The sequence below is a fragment of the Bidens hawaiensis genome, unplaced genomic scaffold, assembly GCF_021521415.1.
Source record: "Bidens hawaiensis isolate Kalapana, Puna unplaced genomic scaffold, B.hawaiensis_p1.1 tig00053999_1, whole genome shotgun sequence".
Lineage (NCBI taxonomy): Eukaryota > Viridiplantae > Streptophyta > Magnoliopsida > Asterales > Asteraceae > Bidens > Bidens hawaiensis.
Window position 1 is genome coordinate 47,729 of NW_027499725.1, and position 19,714 is coordinate 67,442.

At 36.6% G+C, this 19,714-nt stretch overlaps 1 protein-coding gene and 1 pseudogene across 1 annotated transcript; both read left to right on the forward strand.

Annotated features, from left to right (window-relative positions):
• Positions 1-142: 142 nt before the first annotated feature.
• Positions 143-1,352, forward strand: LOC143600377 (albumin-8-like). The gene is made up of 2 exons (XM_077078087.1): positions 143-603; positions 959-1,352. The coding sequence occupies exons 1-2, from the start codon at positions 399-401 to the stop codon at positions 1,189-1,191; spliced, it is 438 nt and encodes a 145-aa protein (XP_076934202.1). The 5' UTR covers positions 143-398; the 3' UTR covers positions 1,192-1,352.
• A 7,447-nt stretch (positions 1,353-8,799) lies between these two features.
• On the forward strand, positions 8,800-10,144 carry LOC143600381 (albumin-8 pseudogene; annotated as a pseudogene).
• Positions 10,145-19,714: the final 9,570 nt, after the last annotated feature.

A 19,714-nucleotide genomic window follows, 5' to 3' on the forward strand; every position in this document is an offset into this window, starting at 1 on the left:
GTGGAACGACCGAACTAGAGCAAAAAAAATCTATATTCCGAACCTGACCCGAACAACACAACCGGACTGATTACTGATGTATGTATGTTACACATATTTGTTAAACTTCGACTTGAATTGGAATCGCACTTTCTGGAAAAACATATGAACAACACCAAAACATCGACACCTCAAGGAACAAAACAAACTTACTATTTACAGATGGCTATGATGAGCATGCATGCACCAAATACCCAAATACGTGTTAACATTTTCCCTCCAACTCTCAACAAATTGATTAAAGCAATTTCACACGTAGTCACCATCCAGTCGTCCAACACCCCTATAAATCCACCAACTTTCATACCACAATATGCATCAAACAACATACCTATTACATCAAACACATCGATCCTACAATGGCAAGGTTTTCGCTCGTGCTTGTAGCAGTCGGAGTACTCCTTGTAGCCATGGCGGCCGAGGCTTGGAAAAGCAAAACCACTATCACCACCACCACCATCGAAGGAAACCCGTTTGGCAGCTTTTCTGAACCCGGCTGCTTTCAACAGATGGCGAAGCAGAAGTATCTCAACAAATGTGGAGAGTACCTCAAGGAAACTATAGGTCAGCACCAAATTTTATTTTATTTGTTTCTTCCCACAAATATATCAACATATGCATTATGGTTCCAAAATATAATATACTTTAAGACTTTCAACTCTAAACATGTCTAAACTTTCAACTTTAAAGCGTCTAAATCTCAAAGTTAACAAGAAAACATATGCATTACGTTATGACCCCTGTGAGAAAATTTTCAGTATTGTATGAATATATAATGATAGTCAACTAAAAAAATTCTGACATTTTCTAGGTCCGTCACTGACTACGATTACTAAATAAAAATGCTCATTAATGCATGTTGGTTGCTTAAAAAATGCTTGAAATTGGTATGAACAGTGGTGAGATTTTATTTTTGTAGTGGGAGGCAGCTCGTGGTTCCCTAGCTCATCACAATCACAAGAGGAGCTAAAGCAAATTTGCTGCCAGCAGCTGAGCAACATTGGGGACAAGTGCATGTGTCCAGGCATTCAGATGCTATTGAACCAGCCAATGTTGAGTGGGATGGGTCATATGATGGGTCAGTTGTACAACGAAGCTGCAAAGCTGCCTATGGAATGCAATCTCATGTCCGAAGAGTGTGAGCTCGAATGATCAAGCTCGTTCAAAACATGACTGTTTTAAGTCATCTATCAACAAGAATAAAATGAGACTCACTAGCATACCATCTTGAGTGATGGTATTTCAATGTAATATATGTAGTCCATCGTGTGTCTCATTATCAATAAAACGGACTAATCTCTTTTATATATTGTGTTTCATGTTTACTTGCTTAGAAGCATTTAATATAGGAAATATCACATTCAAACTAACTATTCCTTAGTATTTTCAAAACGTAATCCATATATATAATTAACTGTTGGAAGTTTTAAGTGTGAATAAAGGAATTGGTAAAGGTTTGTCCCACATCGATTTGGGAACAAAATAATGAATGGTTTATAAGGTGGAGCCCTTACACCCATTTGAATTATTTGTGAAATGTTTTACCATAAGTTCTATCTGCGCACAGGGGTGGGGGTCCAAATTTGGGTCTATGGGATAGAAATCCATCGAACTTGTGCATGCCCGCACGTCCCGCGAAATTCAAACTTCATCTTTCTACTACAGTAATATTATTTTATTATTTCTTTTTGAAATAAAAATATTTATATTATAATCTTGTAAATATTTTCTTTTGGGAAATTATGGGCGTAGTACAACTTGGTATGTTTGAATTTTAGAGATCATGATGCAATCTTAAATCCTATACAGTGTTACAAAATGTAATATTTGATCAACCGTTTGGTTTTAGAAAACGTTTTGTGTAATCGTTTGTGTTCTAACTATAGTGTTAGAACTGATCATGTAAAACCGTTGGGAGTTTATTAGTTTTGTTTGATGATTTTTGCAATCGTTTGTGTCTAACAATTGTGTTAGAAATGGTTTTGAGTAAACCATGCGTTTCTTGTAAACGTTAAATATCTAACATGCGTGTAAGATACGATTTATTTATAACGTTTTGTGTGAACGTTAATTTTTCTAATGGATGTGTTAGAAAATTCAAGCTTTGCTACTTAAGTGTAGTAATTGTAACAAGTTGATGTTATTTGAACATATTTGTTCAAGAGTATGGTTTCAAAAGTGAAACAAGGATATGATGATATGTGTGCATGGATTTCTATTTAAGGAAATACTTGTATACATAAAACAATATCACTGAGATGATTCATGTCGGATGACGAAAGTGTTGAAGATAATAACACTTGGAGATTTGATGTGTAAATGTCGTCAAAATAATTTCGTATAATAAACAACTTGTGAGTTGTTGCGAAGATTAAAGTCGAAGACGACACATCAAATATATAATCACATCATGAGATGGTAATAGAATAACGAGGTGAATATTCTAAGAAAAGAAAAGAAAGTGATGTGTAATTCCTTGGAAATTCATTGAGTGTCAATTGTAACATGCGATTTAATATATGTTAATGACAAATTCACTAAGTGTGAATTGTAACATATATGACGTATTAACTCTTTGGAAATTCACTAAGTGTGAATTGTAACATATGATTTAATATATGTTAATGACAAATTCACTAAGTGTGAATTGTAACATATGAATTTAATATATGTTAATTGTAACATATGAATTAATATATGTTAATGACGTATTAACTACTTGGAAATTCACTAAGTGTGAATTGTAACATATTAATTAACATATGGTAATGAGATATTTAAATCCTTGGAGATTCATCATTGAAGATTCACCGAACCCCTCGAGATGATTCACACCGATGAGTGTAATCTAAAAGCAATTCCTACTCGTTGTTGGAACAAGTACTTCATCACGTTCATTGATGATAGTACAAGATATTGCTATGTTTACTTACTTAAGAGTAAGGACGAGGCTATTGATAAGTTTATCTTATTAAAGCCGAAGTTGAGAATCAACTAAGTCGGAAAAAAAATAAAAGAGTAAGGAGTGATCGAGGAGGTGAATATGTTTCACCTTTTATTGACTTGTGTGGAAAAGAAGGATTCATACATGAAGTCACACCTTCTTACTCCCCTCAATCAAATGGCATAGCGGAACGTAAGAACCGAACCATGAAAGAAATGATGAATGACATGATGATAAGTTCTGGGGTAAGCCCGGACATGTGGAGGGAAGCAATCTTATCGGATAATTTTTTCTTAAACATGATACCGAATAAGAAGAAAGATCTAACTCCATATGAGTTATGGACAAGAATTAAACCACCATATAAATACTTGCGAGTGTGGGGGTGCCTAGCCAAGGTAGTGGTGACTCCACCAAAACGCCTACTAATAGGACCCAAAACCGTGGATTGTGTATTTATAGGATATACCCTTCCCGGTGGTGCATATCGATTTCTAGTGCATGATTCCAAGAATCCCGGAATAAACAATGGCACCATAATAGAAGCAAAGGATGCGTCATGGTTTGAATATAAGTTCCCATGTTTGGATAAAGGAAAACCGAGCTATTCTAAACCGGTTGAGGAAAGTATTCAAAACGAGAGTACTAGAGATGAACCTCGGGAACAATCTGAGACAAAGGAGGTTGAAATCAGAAAAAGTAAACGGCAAAGGACTGAAAAATCCTTCGGCCCTGATTTCCTTACCTACATGGTAGAAGAGGAACCTCAAACGTATCAACAAGCGGTGAATTCCGCTGAAGGACCTCAGTGGAGGGAGACCATCTAATGTGAGATAGATTCTATCTTACAAAATCATACGTGGGAACTAGTGGATCTTCCTCAAGGGTGTAAACCACTAGGATATCGATGGATCTTCAAGAAGAAGATGAAACCTGATGGCACCATCGATAAGTATAAGGCAAGGTTGGTGATCAAAGGATATAAACAACGAGAAGGTTTAGATTACTTTGATACATATTCGCCGGTTACGCGAATAACATCTATAAGGTTGGTGCTTGCCATTGCCGCCATTAGAAACTTGGAAGTTCACCAAATGGATGTAAAAACAGCTTTCTTGAATGGAAATCTAGTGGAAGAGATTCACATGGAACAACCCGAAGGCTTCATAGCCGTTGGACAAGAAAAGAAAGTATGTAAACTTGTGAAATCCTTGTATGGATTGAAACAAGCTCCTAAACAATGGCATCAAAAGTTTGATCATGTCATGCTTGATGTTGGGTTCAAAATCAATGAATGTGACAAATGTGTATACGTGAAAGACACATCCGATGGATATGTCATTTTGTGTTTATACGTAGATGATATGCTTATTGCTGGAAGTGATGACAAAATCATAACGTCCACAAAGAACATTGTAAAAGCAAGATTTGACATGAAGGACATGGGTTTGCGGATGTGATTTTAGGAGTTAAAATCACACGAACCCAAGATGGACTTGTTTTAAGTCAATCCCATTACGTGAGCAAAATTCTTGAGAAGTTTAATGCATATGACTCTAATGTAGCTAGAACTCCAATTGGCACGAGTCAACATCTAGATAAGAATAGAGGTGAACCCGTTAACCAGTTGGAATACTCAAGAATTATTGGCAGTTTGATGTATCTTATGAGTTGCACTAGACCCGACTTAGCATATGCTGTGAGCAAGCTAAGTAGATACACAAGCAACCCAAGTTCAAGTCATTGGAACTGTGTGATTCGGTTGCTTCGGTACCTAAGATACACTAGATAATACGGGTTACATTATAACAGATATCCAGCAGTTGTCGAAGGACATTATGATGCAAATTGGATATCTGACATGAATGATTCCAGAGCAACAAGTGGGTATGCATTCACACTTGGAGGTGCTGCTATATCGTGGAAATCGTCTAAACAAACGGTTATAGCTAGATCAACGATGGAATCAGAATTCATCGCCTTAGATAAAGCGGGCGAAGAGGCAGAATGGTTACGCCAATTTGCTGAGGATATACCAAGATGGCCTAAGCCGGCATCGGCCATCTGTATACATTGTGATAGCCAATCGGCAATTGGCAGAGCTCATAGCACAATGTATAATGGTAAGAATAGACATATTAGACGTAGACATAATACGGTACGACAACTAATATCTACTGGAATTATCACTGTTGACTACGTGAAGTCAAAGGATAATATTGCGGATCCGCTAACAAAAGGCCTAAGTAGAGAGTTAGTTCAGAATTCGTCCATGGAAATGGGACTGAAGCCCTTAAAAAATTAAAGTTCATGCGAAGGAAACCTAACTCAACAGACTGGAGATCCCAAGAGTTGAGTTCAATAGGAAAACCTACTTGTATGAATTAGTGCGGTCACTGTGGGGGGGGATAACCCTACAATTTTAAGAGGGAGTTTACCACATGGCATGGTAACCTTCCTAGTCCATTCCTAAAAGTGACAAGTGTGAGGCTAAGGATATGGCTTTTAATGATTCGACCAATGTAGTCATACATGGTGAATCACCTATGTGAGAGAGAAGTGGGGTCGCTTCGAAGGGTGTTGTTGGGCACAGTACTTAATAGCTCTTGCAGAACCAGGCGCAAGTTCATGACCATAACGAACATAACTATGAGGACTTGACTTTGTTAGGGAGAGTCTTGTGTGAAGTATATTGTCGTCTACATAAACGACACACGAGTTCAAAGACATCACTGTCTACTCAGAGCCAGTGGGCTAAATATGCTTCATAAGCAAAGGTTCAAAGGATAACACCTACCTATTGAATGCAAGATTCAACTGTTGAAATCTAATCGGAATAATGTTGTTTGGACCTCCATTCATGTAGGGGATTGTTGGAAGTTTTAAGTGTGAATGAAGGAATTGGTAAATGTTTGTCCCACATCGGTTTGGGAATAAAATAATGAATGGTTTATAAGGTGGAGCCCTTACACCAATTTGAATTACTTGTGACATGTTTTACCATAAGTTCTAAGCGCGCGGGGGGGGGGGGGGGGTGCAAGTTTGGGTTTCTGGACTAGAAATCCATCGAACTCGTTCGTGCCCGCACGTCCCGCGGACACGAATGCAACTCCGAAAAACCTGAGCCCGTGTCAGACGATTTTTTGAATTCTTTTTTGAAATTCAAATTATGTAGGTCTAGTCAATACCATTAATAATCATAATGATTATGATTATTGTGTTTCAGTTTCAATTCTTTGTGATAATGTTCATTAGATGAGTATTATTATTATTATTTAATATTCTTTAATGGTCATAACTAAGAGTTGATTATATGGTTATGACTCTTGGTTATAAATACCATGGCATTCTTCATTTGTAGACACACCAAAAACGAAATTCACACTTCATCTTCTTCCTTTCTACTACAGCAATATTATTTCGTTTCGTTTTCAGGCAAGTGATCGAGTCCGGCAGAGTACCGATTCTGTTTCGAACCGGAGTATCCTTGGAACAGACCGAGAATCTGTTTCAGGGAATTGTGTTAAACACAAGCCCGGTTTACTGTTGATTGTTTCATTATTTCTGTTGATTTTTAATACCAGATTTTCCAACATTAACTACATGGAAAGAAAATAAACTGATGGACGATTCCGTCAAAACCGTAGGTAATAGTCTTCTCCGACAGGTTTCGTCGGCAAAATGGCACGTGGGAAACCCCTTTCTGACTGAACACCATTGGTACTTTTGTGACGGATTACCGACGGTTTTTTTACAAGAAATTCTCAAGCCAACTTCTCATTACTCCATTAGCTTTTTACATTGTGGCGGAATACTCTTCGTCCAGTTTTACATTGCGACGGATTTCCGTAGCTAATTGTTCTAAATGTTTAAAATATATTAATTAGTATTGTCGTTGTATTATTATTATTATTATTATTATTATTATTATTATTATGATAAATAAATAATTAAATAAATCACAGATCATAAATTTTTATTAATAACAAAATTTATTATGTTATTTGATCTTTACAAAAAACAAATTAGAAAATAATAGAGCTAGTCACTAGTATAGAGATGGGCAGAAAGTGCGAATGATAAAAACCAAGAGGTGCGGTTATAGATTTGGTAGCAAAAGATGCGGTCAAAAATAATTTTGAATAAAACTGAAACAAAAGATGCGGTTCAATGCTCTAAAACAAAAGTTGCGGTTCAGTTTCCAACCATTTTAAATATTTACACCCCTTTCTAAAATTGTCCCTCTAAAACTTTTACTTCCCCCTTTCTAAACTTCTTACATTTCATTTATTAGTCTCCTTCCACTTAAATCTGTACATTATTCTTTCCCAAGAAACCCTATAATACACTTCCTCATCGACCCTAATTGACTGGCAACGACCCCAATCAACAAAACCATAGTAAGTCAACTTCATCGCGTTCTCCCATAGTATAACGAAGCAAATAATATGGCTTTAGTAATAAATATTAACAAATCTAGTGCTAGCTTATGTGACCCGTTTAAAAAGACGAACATTACTCAAATCGACACATCTTCATCGCGTTCCCAATATTGCAACACATTCATGTCATTATAAAAAAAACAATCTCCTATTTATATAAAACACAAACTCCTAATCCTAATTAATTTACTTGTTATCACATCTAGATGGGTTTATTCACACTGCTTTACTTTTTTATTTTTTTAGTAAAGTGTCATTTTCGTCCTTGTGGTTTGACATATATGCGAATTTAGTTCAAAAAGTTTATTTTTTTCATATGGACTATTCATGTTTCCCAATTATTGCCAATTACATTCAAATCACTAACCTCGTTAAATTTAATTGTTAACTTAGGGGTAGACATGTATATTCACTCTTTATTTATTATAATACTTATTTCAGTGAACTGGAGTTTTCATCCTTGTGCTTTGTCCATATCTGTGATTTTAGTCCAATAGTTTCAAGTTTGCAATTTTCGTCTTTATAGTTTCATTTCACTTGCAATTAAATCCGAATTTATTAGCTTCGTTAAGTCTGGTTGTGAACCCATCTGCGTGCCCCTCACGTGACGACCATTTTTGTCGTTTTTCTTCCCAAATAAACATCAGTCCTAACTCGCAAGCCCCCTCACATGACGGGCTGGGGTGTATTAATTTGGGGAAAAAGGAAAAAAAGGAACAAAATTGCCCCTCACGTGAAGGGCACACTAATGGATTTAACGACCAGACTTCACGATATTAGTAATTCGGATTCAATTACAAGTGAAATGACACCATGTGGAAGAATATTGCAAATTTGAAACTCGTCGATTTGGACAAAACATTGGGACGAAAACCGTAGTTCACCGAAATAATTATTATAATAAAGACAGAGTGAAAAGACATGTATATCCCTGACTTAACGGATAAATTTAACGAGGTTAGTGATTTGGATGTAATTGACAAGAATTAGAAAACGTGGATGGTTCATATCCATATGCAAAAAATAAACTTTTTGAATTATATTCGCATTATTTACCAAAACATGATAACGAAAATGACACTTTACTCTATTTTATTTAAAGGATGCAATATCAAAAGCTTTACAGGATCGTTTAATGCAAAATGAATTTCAAGTAGAATATTATGACAATTATTGTGTCATATTTTTCTCTTTCTTCCACTATTTAATTTAGCTTAATGTTTATATATTGGAAGTCTTTAATATTAAAAAGGTCGAACTTAATCATCAATAATCATATAGATTATTAAAAATATGTTTTCCAATATACCATGTATTAATTAAACAGTCGTTATCTTATACACTGGCCATAATCTTAAAAAACATATCACCCCAAAACACTGACACCTCCACAAATTTACAATATTCTACAAATGGCTTTAATGTGCAAACATGCAACGATGACGTGTCAGCATTTTTCCTCCACTCTCAACAAATGGATTCAACCAATTTCACGGGTAGTCACCATGTATGTCTCCAGTCCCACTATAAGTTCACCAACTTTCATACCACGATATTATGCAAAAAAACAACATTATAGTATTATACAATGTCAAGGTTTCATCTTGTGTTTACTGCTTCAGGAATATTCATCCTCCTTGTAGCCGTGGCAGCAATCGCCGATGGTTCTACCAAAACAATGATCACCACTACTAGCATTGAGGAAAACCCGCGTCTCAGCAGAACCGAAGCTGTGTGCGCTAGGCGAATGATCTGGCAAGAGATGCTTAGCCACTGCAGAATGTACCTCAGCTTCAAAGGTCACAACCATTTGTCACATATACAATATATATATATATATACACACTAAATTAAAAACTCAACTATATATACACCAAATTAAAAACTCAACTCATGACGCTACACATTTTTAATTATGAGTTATTTTAGATAATTGGTTCTGTTAAAAACAATAGGTAGCACATATAAGCCTGTTATTTATTTGAATTTTTTATAACGTGTAATTTTTTATTTTGGTTTTCTTTTTTAATTTTCATTTAAATGTAATTTACTTTTTCTCTAATCATACGTAATATCTAATAGTTAAAACGAAAAATACTAAATACACAGTTTTTTTATGCGTTATGATATTAATTTTATTGAAAACCGAGTTGTATTCAAGTATTAACGTACTTACTATTTTATATTTCACATAAGTATAAATTTTCAAACTTGAAAATCGCTACGTTGTAGCAGCAATCCAATAAAACAAATTTTATACCAAAAAAAATATATCGTATAGTATGTGTAGTAGCTAGGATCATGATCATATGCTTACTGTTTAGCTACAAGTAGTATTAACTCATTAACTAATGCATATTGGTATACTGGACAAAACTAATATCAACTGTGGCCATTGATAATTTTGTACTCAGGAAGAAGCGAGGAGTCAATGGCAATCGCGAACCTGACACCGGAACACCTGCAATTCTGCTGCAAGCAGCTTGCCAATATGGGTGAGGAGTGCATGTGTGATGCCATCCATACAATGGCGTTCATTCAAGGATGGACCCAACCAGAGACGGGTACGGAGGTGTTGAGCATGGCTCGGAACCTGCCCAAACAATGCAGTCTCATGTCCGAAGAGTGTCAAATGCGAGAGGTGTTGGTTTAAACAAGTGTAAGTCCCGATCCTAGATTCGGTTATTTGTGGACCTACAACAAGGCTATATATAATTAAGTTATCAAAGGGTCGGATTAAAATGAGAGGTAGTGTTACACCATCGTGTATTCGTGTGTTATTTTAATGTAATATATACTGCCCTATCTATTATTAATAAGTTTTGGCGTTTTGGACTACCCCGTTTATTTTTTGTGTTGTCTGCATAATTGCTATCCGAATCCAACCCGAATCGTAGCACATTGGATGTTTGAAGTTTGAGTTCTCAACAAAATAGTGTTTAAAATTCTAAAGAATGGTCATGCAAGGAAATATGTGTTTTCTAACCATTACAATCAATACAACTTGTAAGGAAACAAGTTTAGTTACTCATAAATCGTTTTGGAATGAATTTAGTTAAGTTTGGCTTGAAATTGGACAAATAAGTGCTTGTTAGAAGATCGATTAGCACTAACATGCCTTCAAAAGGCACGACCGTGCTCTTCACAATTAATTATCACGATCACAGTCATGGCTTGGCTTATGCACGATCGAGAAAATATTAATGAGAGTGAGATAGTGTTAAGGAATGAAAATATCCCGCCTAATTATACCGCCATTTACTTGTATATTTAAGTTTGAATATGTTCATGTTTATCTTTAACTTAGTCAATATAGGTTGTTGAGTTAGCTTGTATAGCTCCTATTTTATCTCATGTACATCGGTATATATTTATACCCCTTTCAGTAATGGAAACAATAAGCTTTTCATTTCTATCATAATCTCTGAATTACCTTCATATGGTATCAAAGCAAGGCTCAACCCCATCCTCCACACACACATCACGATCTTCATCTCGTTCTTCGTCACCTCTAAAATCAAATCAAAATACCTTGCCGGAAACCATGGCCGGATCAAACTCCCTATTGATAAACTCTTCCATGAAAGATCTCACTGTCAAAAACGTTGTCGGCAACCCTAAAACTCACCTCTTCCAATTACCTAGCCTGGAAAACACAAGTTGAAGCATTGTTGTATGGCCTCGACTTATTTAATTTCATCGATGGCTCGCAATGTGCTCCAACCACAATTTCTGAAGGCGGAACTACAATCCCTCTCAAGGATTATTCTTAGTGGTTTCGTCAAGATCGATTACTTTTCGGGGCGTTAGTAGACAGCTTGTCACCACCGATTGTTCCGCTCATCACCAGTGCCTCATCATCGCAAGAGGCTTGGCAAATCTTGGCTAAAACCTATACCTCTCCTAGCCGTGGTCACATAAAGCAACTAAAATATCGTCTCAACAACTCTCCAAAACGCCTACTCAATCGATAACTGAGTACATGCAAGACATCAAAACAATAGTTCATGAACTTGCTATACTAGGCAAAAAGATGGATGATGAAGATGTCATAGATGCTATAACGAATGGACTTCACCAGGTTAGCTACAAACCCATTTTGGATGGGCGTAATGCAAGAGACCATCGCATTCAATGAATTGCATGAGAAACTCATAAACCATGAGTTGTCTTTGCTACAACAAACTGCATCAAATGGAATACACCAACCAGCTTCTGTCTTTTTTACACAAAACAGAAACAATAGTAGACAGTAGGCAAAAACACAAGGGAATCAAGCAACATCCCAAAACAGGCCTACTAACACTTTTGTAACTCTGCTCCCCACGCCCACCTCATCAAATGGTCAAATACCCTATCTTGGCAAATGCCAATGGTGTCACCAAAAGGATCACTCTCTTGCAAACTGATCACACTTCAAAAAGGTGCATCTAATGATTTGTGTTTCTAATTTTAACCGTGGTTCGCAAGCTATAAATGCATAAGTAAACATGATGAACCCAAATGGCGGAACCTCTGCACATTATCTTTTTGATAGCGGTTCTTCTTATCATGTCACAAACGATTTAAGCAATCTCTCCATTCATCGGTGATGGTTCGTGTCTCAAAATCACTCATATTGGCTCTCTTGTCACTAACACTCCTCACATACTAATGTAACACAAATTGTACACCTTTTAGCATTAAATTATCCTCTTATTTTGGTAAAACTCCATGCAAATTCGTTGTATTCGGTACTTATTTGAGTTATTTATGAATTTGCAGGTCCGGGCGCCCGCCCGACGAAGAAACGATGAAAAGATGGCGTTTTTTCGGACAAAAATCAAGAATCTGCCAAAAGTGCATGACCATGCTAAGAAAGTGCATGATCATGCTGAGCCGGTGCATGACCATGCTAAGGAAGTGTATGACCATGCTGACCAAACTGCACCATCATGCGCTTTTAGTGCACCACCATGCACCTTTATTGGAACCCGTGCACATCTGATACCGTGCCAAAGTGTATGACCATGCTATGAAAGTGCATGACCATGCACCTTTATTGGAACCCGTGCACAACTGATACCGTGCCAAAGTGCATGACCATGCTATGAAAGTGCATGACCATGCTGAGAAACTGCACCATCATGCACTTTATGTGCATGATGGTGCACCTTTATTGGAACCCATGCACATCTACTATCGTGCCAAAAGTGAAACTGCACTATCATGCACTTTTTGTGCACCATCATGCACTTCCGAGGGCATGAGCTCGTGCACTATCCGATGCCGAGGACAAGACACATTAATTTTGAAAGTGCACTAGCTAGTGCCGGAAATGCACGACCATGCACTTTTTGTGCATGACCGTGCACTTTTTTAGAACCTGCAACTCTGAGCCGCCGAAAGTGAAAGTTTGAATTACCCAAAATAGTGCATGACCATGCACTTTTTGTGCATGACCATGCACTTTGACCAGAAGCTTATAAACACTTGTTTTCACTTCATTTTGGTGTGTGGAGCCTTGGTGATTCTCTCTCAACTCTTGAAAATTATGTTTTGTGTTCCTTAAGAGTTTGAAGGCTTCCACTATCCTCAAGATCCATCATTCCATTCTTCAATCCTTTCTTGATCTTAGTTTTCATCCCTTTGTTCTTGAACATGTTTTGTAAGCTATTTTTTAGTTTGATTGTAGTTGTATTAAGCCTTATGGGCTAATTACTTTTGCTATCTAGACAATGTTGAAACTCTTAGTTATGTGATATATTATCTATGCATGATTTTGGTAAAGTGGTTTTCTTTCAAGAATATGGTTAAATTTATAAGTTGATATTGATGGTGTTCATGCTTGTTATGTTACATAACCTTGTTAGTTTTGCAAATGTTTAGGCATTCATGTTGGAAAACTATGTTCTAGATGTTTGTTTGTAAACTTTGAATGTTCATGAAATCTTTGTTTACATTACTAAGTTAGGAATGACTAGTAAAAATTAACTTGGTTATATAATTATTGATGAGTATGAAACCCTACACTTAATATTGGAAAATTGATGAGTGTTGTTATGACTCTTGACTTGGTGATGACTTGCTAGTTAAAGTTTTATATGTTTATATTAATTTCATGAATTTGGCTACTTAAGTGTAATCTTAGGTGGTTAGAATGTTGTTCATGCTAGATTTCCTTTGATTATGAGACTTTGTTGTTTTGACAAACAAGTTAGTCTATGTTTATCTTTTGATTGAAAACCCATCATGATGATTATTTGCTAGTATTAGGTTGCTTTATTGTAATCTAGTATTTATGTTTAGATTCATGATTTTTTACCATATTATTGTTATTTTATCATATTAGTAGAGTGGATTCATGTCTAGGTAGTTTGTTGGATTGATTATATTCTTGTGTTTTTACTTGCTTATTTTCATTGTATGCAAATTTAGTTAATTAAAATTCAACTTAAGATTTACTTGTTCGGTTGGTCATTTACAAAGATTTAGTACTAAAAATTTGTCATGTCCATGGATTGATACTCGGTTCTTACCGACACTTTATTACAAACGATAGGTACACTTGCCTTTCGTGTGTGGTTTAGTTGTAGGTGAAAACTTATTTTAAAACCCGATTTGTGTGGAAATTTTACTTAAATTTTTATATATATATTCACACACGTCACATACCATTTATTCTTATTAATGTGTTATGTGTTCCTTCTTTATCTAAAAACATAATATCTATTTCCAGATTATGTTGTGATGACAATATAACTATGAAATTCTACTCTTGTGTTATTGTTATCAAGGATCGGGCTTCGAAACTCCAAATCCTCCAGGGAACGGAGACAAAAGGAATGTATGAGATTCGCTCCTCATCCTCACCACCATCATCTGTCTTCACTATACAAAGCGCTGACTCCATCACTTGGCATCATCGTTTTGGACATCCGCATGATAAAGTTTTTGTAACACCCCGACCAAAGGCGGATTATACATCGGGGCGCCACATATTGTTTCATTACTCGTGACACTATTGGGTGTCAATATTTAATAAATACATTCATTCGCGCACGCGCAAAGTAAACAAGATAACATAAATCATCATAAATCAATATATTATAAATCATAATATTCGAACAGCAAAAACTTGTCTTGATACATTTTAATCTAGGTCCAAAATAAAGAAAACTTCCTACGTGTCCACAAGCTCCAAAACAGCTACTGCAAACCTGAACATGTGTTAAAATAAAACGTCAAACACTTGCGTGTTGGTGAGAAATCAAGTTTAATACAATACATAGATAACCATAAATCTGCGCGCAACACGTGTATGTCTGGTGTTTAACAAGGGTGTAATCAGATTGTGATCAAGCCTAAATAGATCATAGCTCATAGTTCATAGTTCAATCCGTGCTCCCAAATGAGCACAAAAACAAGAAAACATCTGTGCAAGTGTAAACAAAGAAAACCGTAAACGATAGGTCTCCCGTGTTCATCTAATGGATCCATGAAAACTTCGGAATAGGCCGAACAAAGCGGTTAATGATACACACATACAAATAAACAGCCAAGTAAACGTCCTCAACACATGGGATACTGCGCGACTAAAGTTCATAAACAAGTTTAAGACTCTAAGTTTGTACGAACACATGAACATCCCAAAACATTAAAAATAAAAAGGGATTAGGTACGAGATTACTCACTTGATAAAGATGCGGTGAAAGATAATGCAAGAACCAACTTTAAACAAGTACAAGTTAACCTATAAATAAGATTATTGTTTTAATGATCTGTTTTAAGTCTTGATTATAAGTTAGCATAATTAATAAGTAAATTATTATATATAATATATATTACCGGAAAAGCAGGGCAGAACAGGGAGGAAGACGGAGGCAGAGAGAGAGGAGACGGCAGAGGAAGAACAACGGCAAGGAGCAAGAAAGGACAGGAGAGATTAAGTGTTTGTGTGTGATGTGTTAGGAAAATAATATTATTATTTATAGAGAAACCCTAGGGAACACAATCCCTAGAAAAAGGGGAAAAGATCTCAAAAAGCAAAAGATTCCAAAAGCAAAAGATATCAAAAGATATGGCAGCTGCAGGGGGCAAAGGAAAAGCTGACAGGTAACAGTAAACAGGCATGGGGGGGTCAGATAAAGGTACTGGTCAAGCATGGAAAAGCAGATCTCAAAAGATAATGTCAGTCACTTTTTCTGCCAACCAATGGGGTTGGTGCGCATGCTGCGCCAAAAGTGGCTTTTCAGACATAAGATAGGTCAGGTCAACAGCACAGAAGATAAGACAACACAAAAGCAGGCAAGCAAGTTAAAACAGAAGAAAGGACATAAAACAGCGCGAGAAAGCTTGAGCGCGAAGGCAGACACAGAAGGTCAAGAGTACGCGAGCGCGAAGGCAGACAGAACCAACCTTTGCGCGCCGCGGAAAGAACTATATTTCTAAGCGCGCCGCGGGAAGAACTTCAATTCTAAGCGCGTCGCGAGAAGAACTATATTCCTTAGCGCGTCGCGGGAAGAACGGTATCCATAGCGCGCCGCGGGAAGAACTAAAATCCTTAGCGCGCTGCGGGGACAGTTCGTCTCGCGTATCGCAGTAACAGGTGGTCTTCACGCAGGCTTCCTTGTAAGGAGTCTGGCGCGTGGAGCTGCGCAGACAACCTTAGGCGGGAAGAATCAAAGGACAAGCAAAGAGTTAAGAGAAAAAGGGGGTTCAAGACGTAAGGGTGGGACGGCGACAAGAGGGAAAAGAAGGCGGGAGAGAGAGAAGAAGAGGGACGGGACGGCGGAAAGAAAGAGAGAGAAAGAGGCGGGAAGGAAAATATATTATTATTATTAAAAGTAAAATATAAGTAAAAATAAATATTAAATCATAAAAGAAAGAGATCGGATAAGGGAAACGGGTACCTGGGTCGGGTCGGATCAGGGCAGATGTCACAGTTTTCAAGCTTTTATCATCTATTGTTTCTTTTAATTCTAGTTTCAATGAAAATTGTAATTATTGTCACATTAATAAAAGTTATTGTTTACCATTTTCAGATTCTTCCCTCTCATCTAGTTCACAGCGTGATTTAATTTTTTTGGATGTATGGTGTTCACTGGTTACTTCCTTTGATAATTACAAATATTATATCATATTTGTTGATCACTTTACAAAATACATATGGCTTTACCCACTAAAACACAAGTCCGATCCCCTTTCCACATTCATTCGGTTTCAAAAGCTAGTTGAAAATTACTTTGATCGAAAAATTAAACAATTATTCTCTGATAACGGAGGTGAATTGTGAAACTTTTACCTCATTTAAAATCTTGTGGTATCTCACATCTCACATTGCCACCACATACTCCAGAACACAATGGATATGCGGAACGCCGACACCGACATGTTGTTGAAACTGGTTTAACTCTTTTATCTCATGCTAAACTACCTGTAACATAGTAACATTCTAGCCATTTGCGTTCACCACAGACGCCTATTTGATAATTACACTACCTACACCCACTCTAAACAACTCATCTCCTTTTCACAAATTATTTCATAAACAACCAAACTATACTAAACTCCGTAGTTTTGGGTGTTTATGTTACCCATGGCTTATGCCTTATTCTCCTCATAAACTGCATTCAAAATCCACTCCTTGTATTTTTGTTGGATACTCTCCAACTCAAAGTGCATATTATTCTTTTGATCCACTATCTTACAAAATTAATTCTTCACGTCATGTTGTTTTTATTGAACATGGGTTTCCTTTTGAACAACTCGCAAATCCACTACCAACTCCTTAGTCAACCTAAATGACTGACATCACCTTACCTATTTCACAACCTAGCATCTCCACCACTCCTATAAATTCCGTATCTACTCTTACAACTACCTCTACTATCACAAATACACCTTCATCCACCCCCCCCCCCCCCCCCCCCATTGCTTCACCTATTGCTCACTCATATGATGATCAAAGTACACATAGTGATCCATCCCTTTCAACACATAATGACATTTCTTCATCACCTTTATCACCTAATTCCTCAAACACAACATCTTCATCTCTTTCTTCACTTATAAAAGACATTGATACTTTGTCTTCTTCACAACCCACCAACTACCACCCTCCCTAACCTATTACTCGTTCCAAACCAAAACCAAATTCTCGCTATCATAATCCAGACTTTTTTCTATACACCAACACCCCCTCTGTTCCCACTGAACCACCAACTATTTCTCATGCATTAAAGCACCCATCTTGGCGCCGAGCCATGCAGGAAGAGTTTGATTCTCTTGAATGAAACAACAATTGGACTCTAGTCCCATCTACACTTGCTCCCAACCTTGTCGGTTGAAAATGGGTATATTGTACTAAGTTTAAACCTGATGGTTCAGTTGACCAACTAAAAGCACGATTAGTTGCCAAAGGCTTCACTTAGCGACCAGGCATCTATTACATAGAAACTTTTAGTCCGGTTATCAAACCCACAACTCTTTGTTTTGTACTCTCCAATGTTTTAAAAGTAGGATTACAAGGCCGAGTAATCTCTGAATACTCGCTACAAGGTATGTCGCTGAGGAGAGTTTCTGTAAATCCGTCTAGTTATAAAGAATCGGTCAAAGGTGGTCAACCTCAGCTAGAATCACATCTTATCGGTGAACTTGAGCCTATTTTGACTCAAAAAAATAAAACATAATTCGTATTATAATAATATTAAAGAACAAATATGATTATTTTTAATGAATGATTAGTAATTTTTAGAAAATTCTATTATTTAAAAATATATTTCTTTTATTTATATTGATATTCACCTATTTTGTTATAAATATTACTAAACTTATTATATTTGACATATATATATATTCAAAAATTATTTTTCTTTGTATTTCCCTTGTCCGAGTACTCCCTGAGTACTCCGAGTACATCCAACTCGATCCTCAGTCGGCTGCATAGGATCCGCCTAGTGACTTTTGCAACCTTGGTACTCTCCCTAGCCGTCTCTCACGGTTTGTCCTTGCGCCAACTCGACATTAATAATGCCTTTCTTCAAGGAACATTAAATTAATGAAGAAGTTTTCAGAGCTCAACCTCCGAGTTTTATTGAAACACCCTTAATTTATTTGTAAAACATTTAAAAGCACTTTGTAGAAAATAGGCCCATAAATTTACTTATTTAAATGTAGTCTTATAAGATAACTCGATGAAGGTAGTTGTTAAAAGGATGTCGGTTACACTTTTAAACACATGAGACATGAGTAAGCTATATGTGTTATCTTTTCTTTTACTACAAAACTTCGGCATGACCTTCTCGTATTAAAACAAATGCTTACGAAAACTAAATATGTATAACCTAAAAATAATTTATGAAAATATGTGTAACTCAAATAACACGCAAGATCCAAAACCGTTAACGAACCGACCTTCTTGATATACTCTAAAAGACGTCTCAAAAATGAAAGTGACTCGAAAAAATAGTTCCTATAGTTCAAAGAAACAATATCTCCCACCATACATCGTTGACTCATTCCCAAGACTTAATCACATCAGAGCATTCGATCATCAATATTCTCAATAGTCCCCTTGACATATCCAACTCCCTCTTTATAACACCCGTTTTATCCGACACTCGCGTCGATAACCCGTCCGCATAATATTTACCTATGGTCAGATACAATATCCACAACCATTCATTAGTAATAACTAAGTGAATAACGATATAAATTACGAGATATCTTAAAATTAAACGGAAAGCTTTACTAAAAAAAATCCCATGTTGGTGTATGATACACTGGGTCAGCGTATACAGGACCGCAAGGCAAAACCTGCAGATCTGACCCGTTTTGATGCTTTAACATTTATATTTTATTTTGCATAATGGTATACTCTTTCATAAAGGTTCACCTCTACACTTACATGCTTTCACAGACGCGGATTGGGCTGGTGATAAGGATAATTACAGAAGTACCACGAGTTATGTAATGCATCTCGGTGCCAATCCAATTTCATGGAGTTCTAAACGTCAAAGTACCTTGGCTTGCAGCTCAATAGAGGCCGAATTTAGGACAGTGGCTTCTACCACAACAGAAGTACAATGGATAATGTCACTACTATCAAAGCTTGGTTTTCACTCTTCCATTATTCCTACCATTTACTGTGATAATCTCAGTTCTACTACTTACTCGGCAAATCCAGTTTTTCATTCCGTATGTAACACTTAGCATTGGATTTCCAATTTGTACATGAAAAGGTTCAAACCGGTTCATTACGAGTTAACCACATTTTCGGAGATGACCAACTCCCTGACGTTCTCACTAA

Excerpts from the sequence above, each read along its gene's own strand:
- LOC143600377 (XM_077078087.1), top strand. The coding sequence starts at position 399 with ATGGCAAGGTTTTCGCTCGTGCTTGTAGCAGTCGGAGTACTCCTTGTA. Across the intron at positions 604-958 it reads GTACCTCAAGGAAACTATAG|TGGGAGGCAGCTCGTGGTTC; the intron begins GTCAGCACCAAA and ends TTATTTTTGTAG.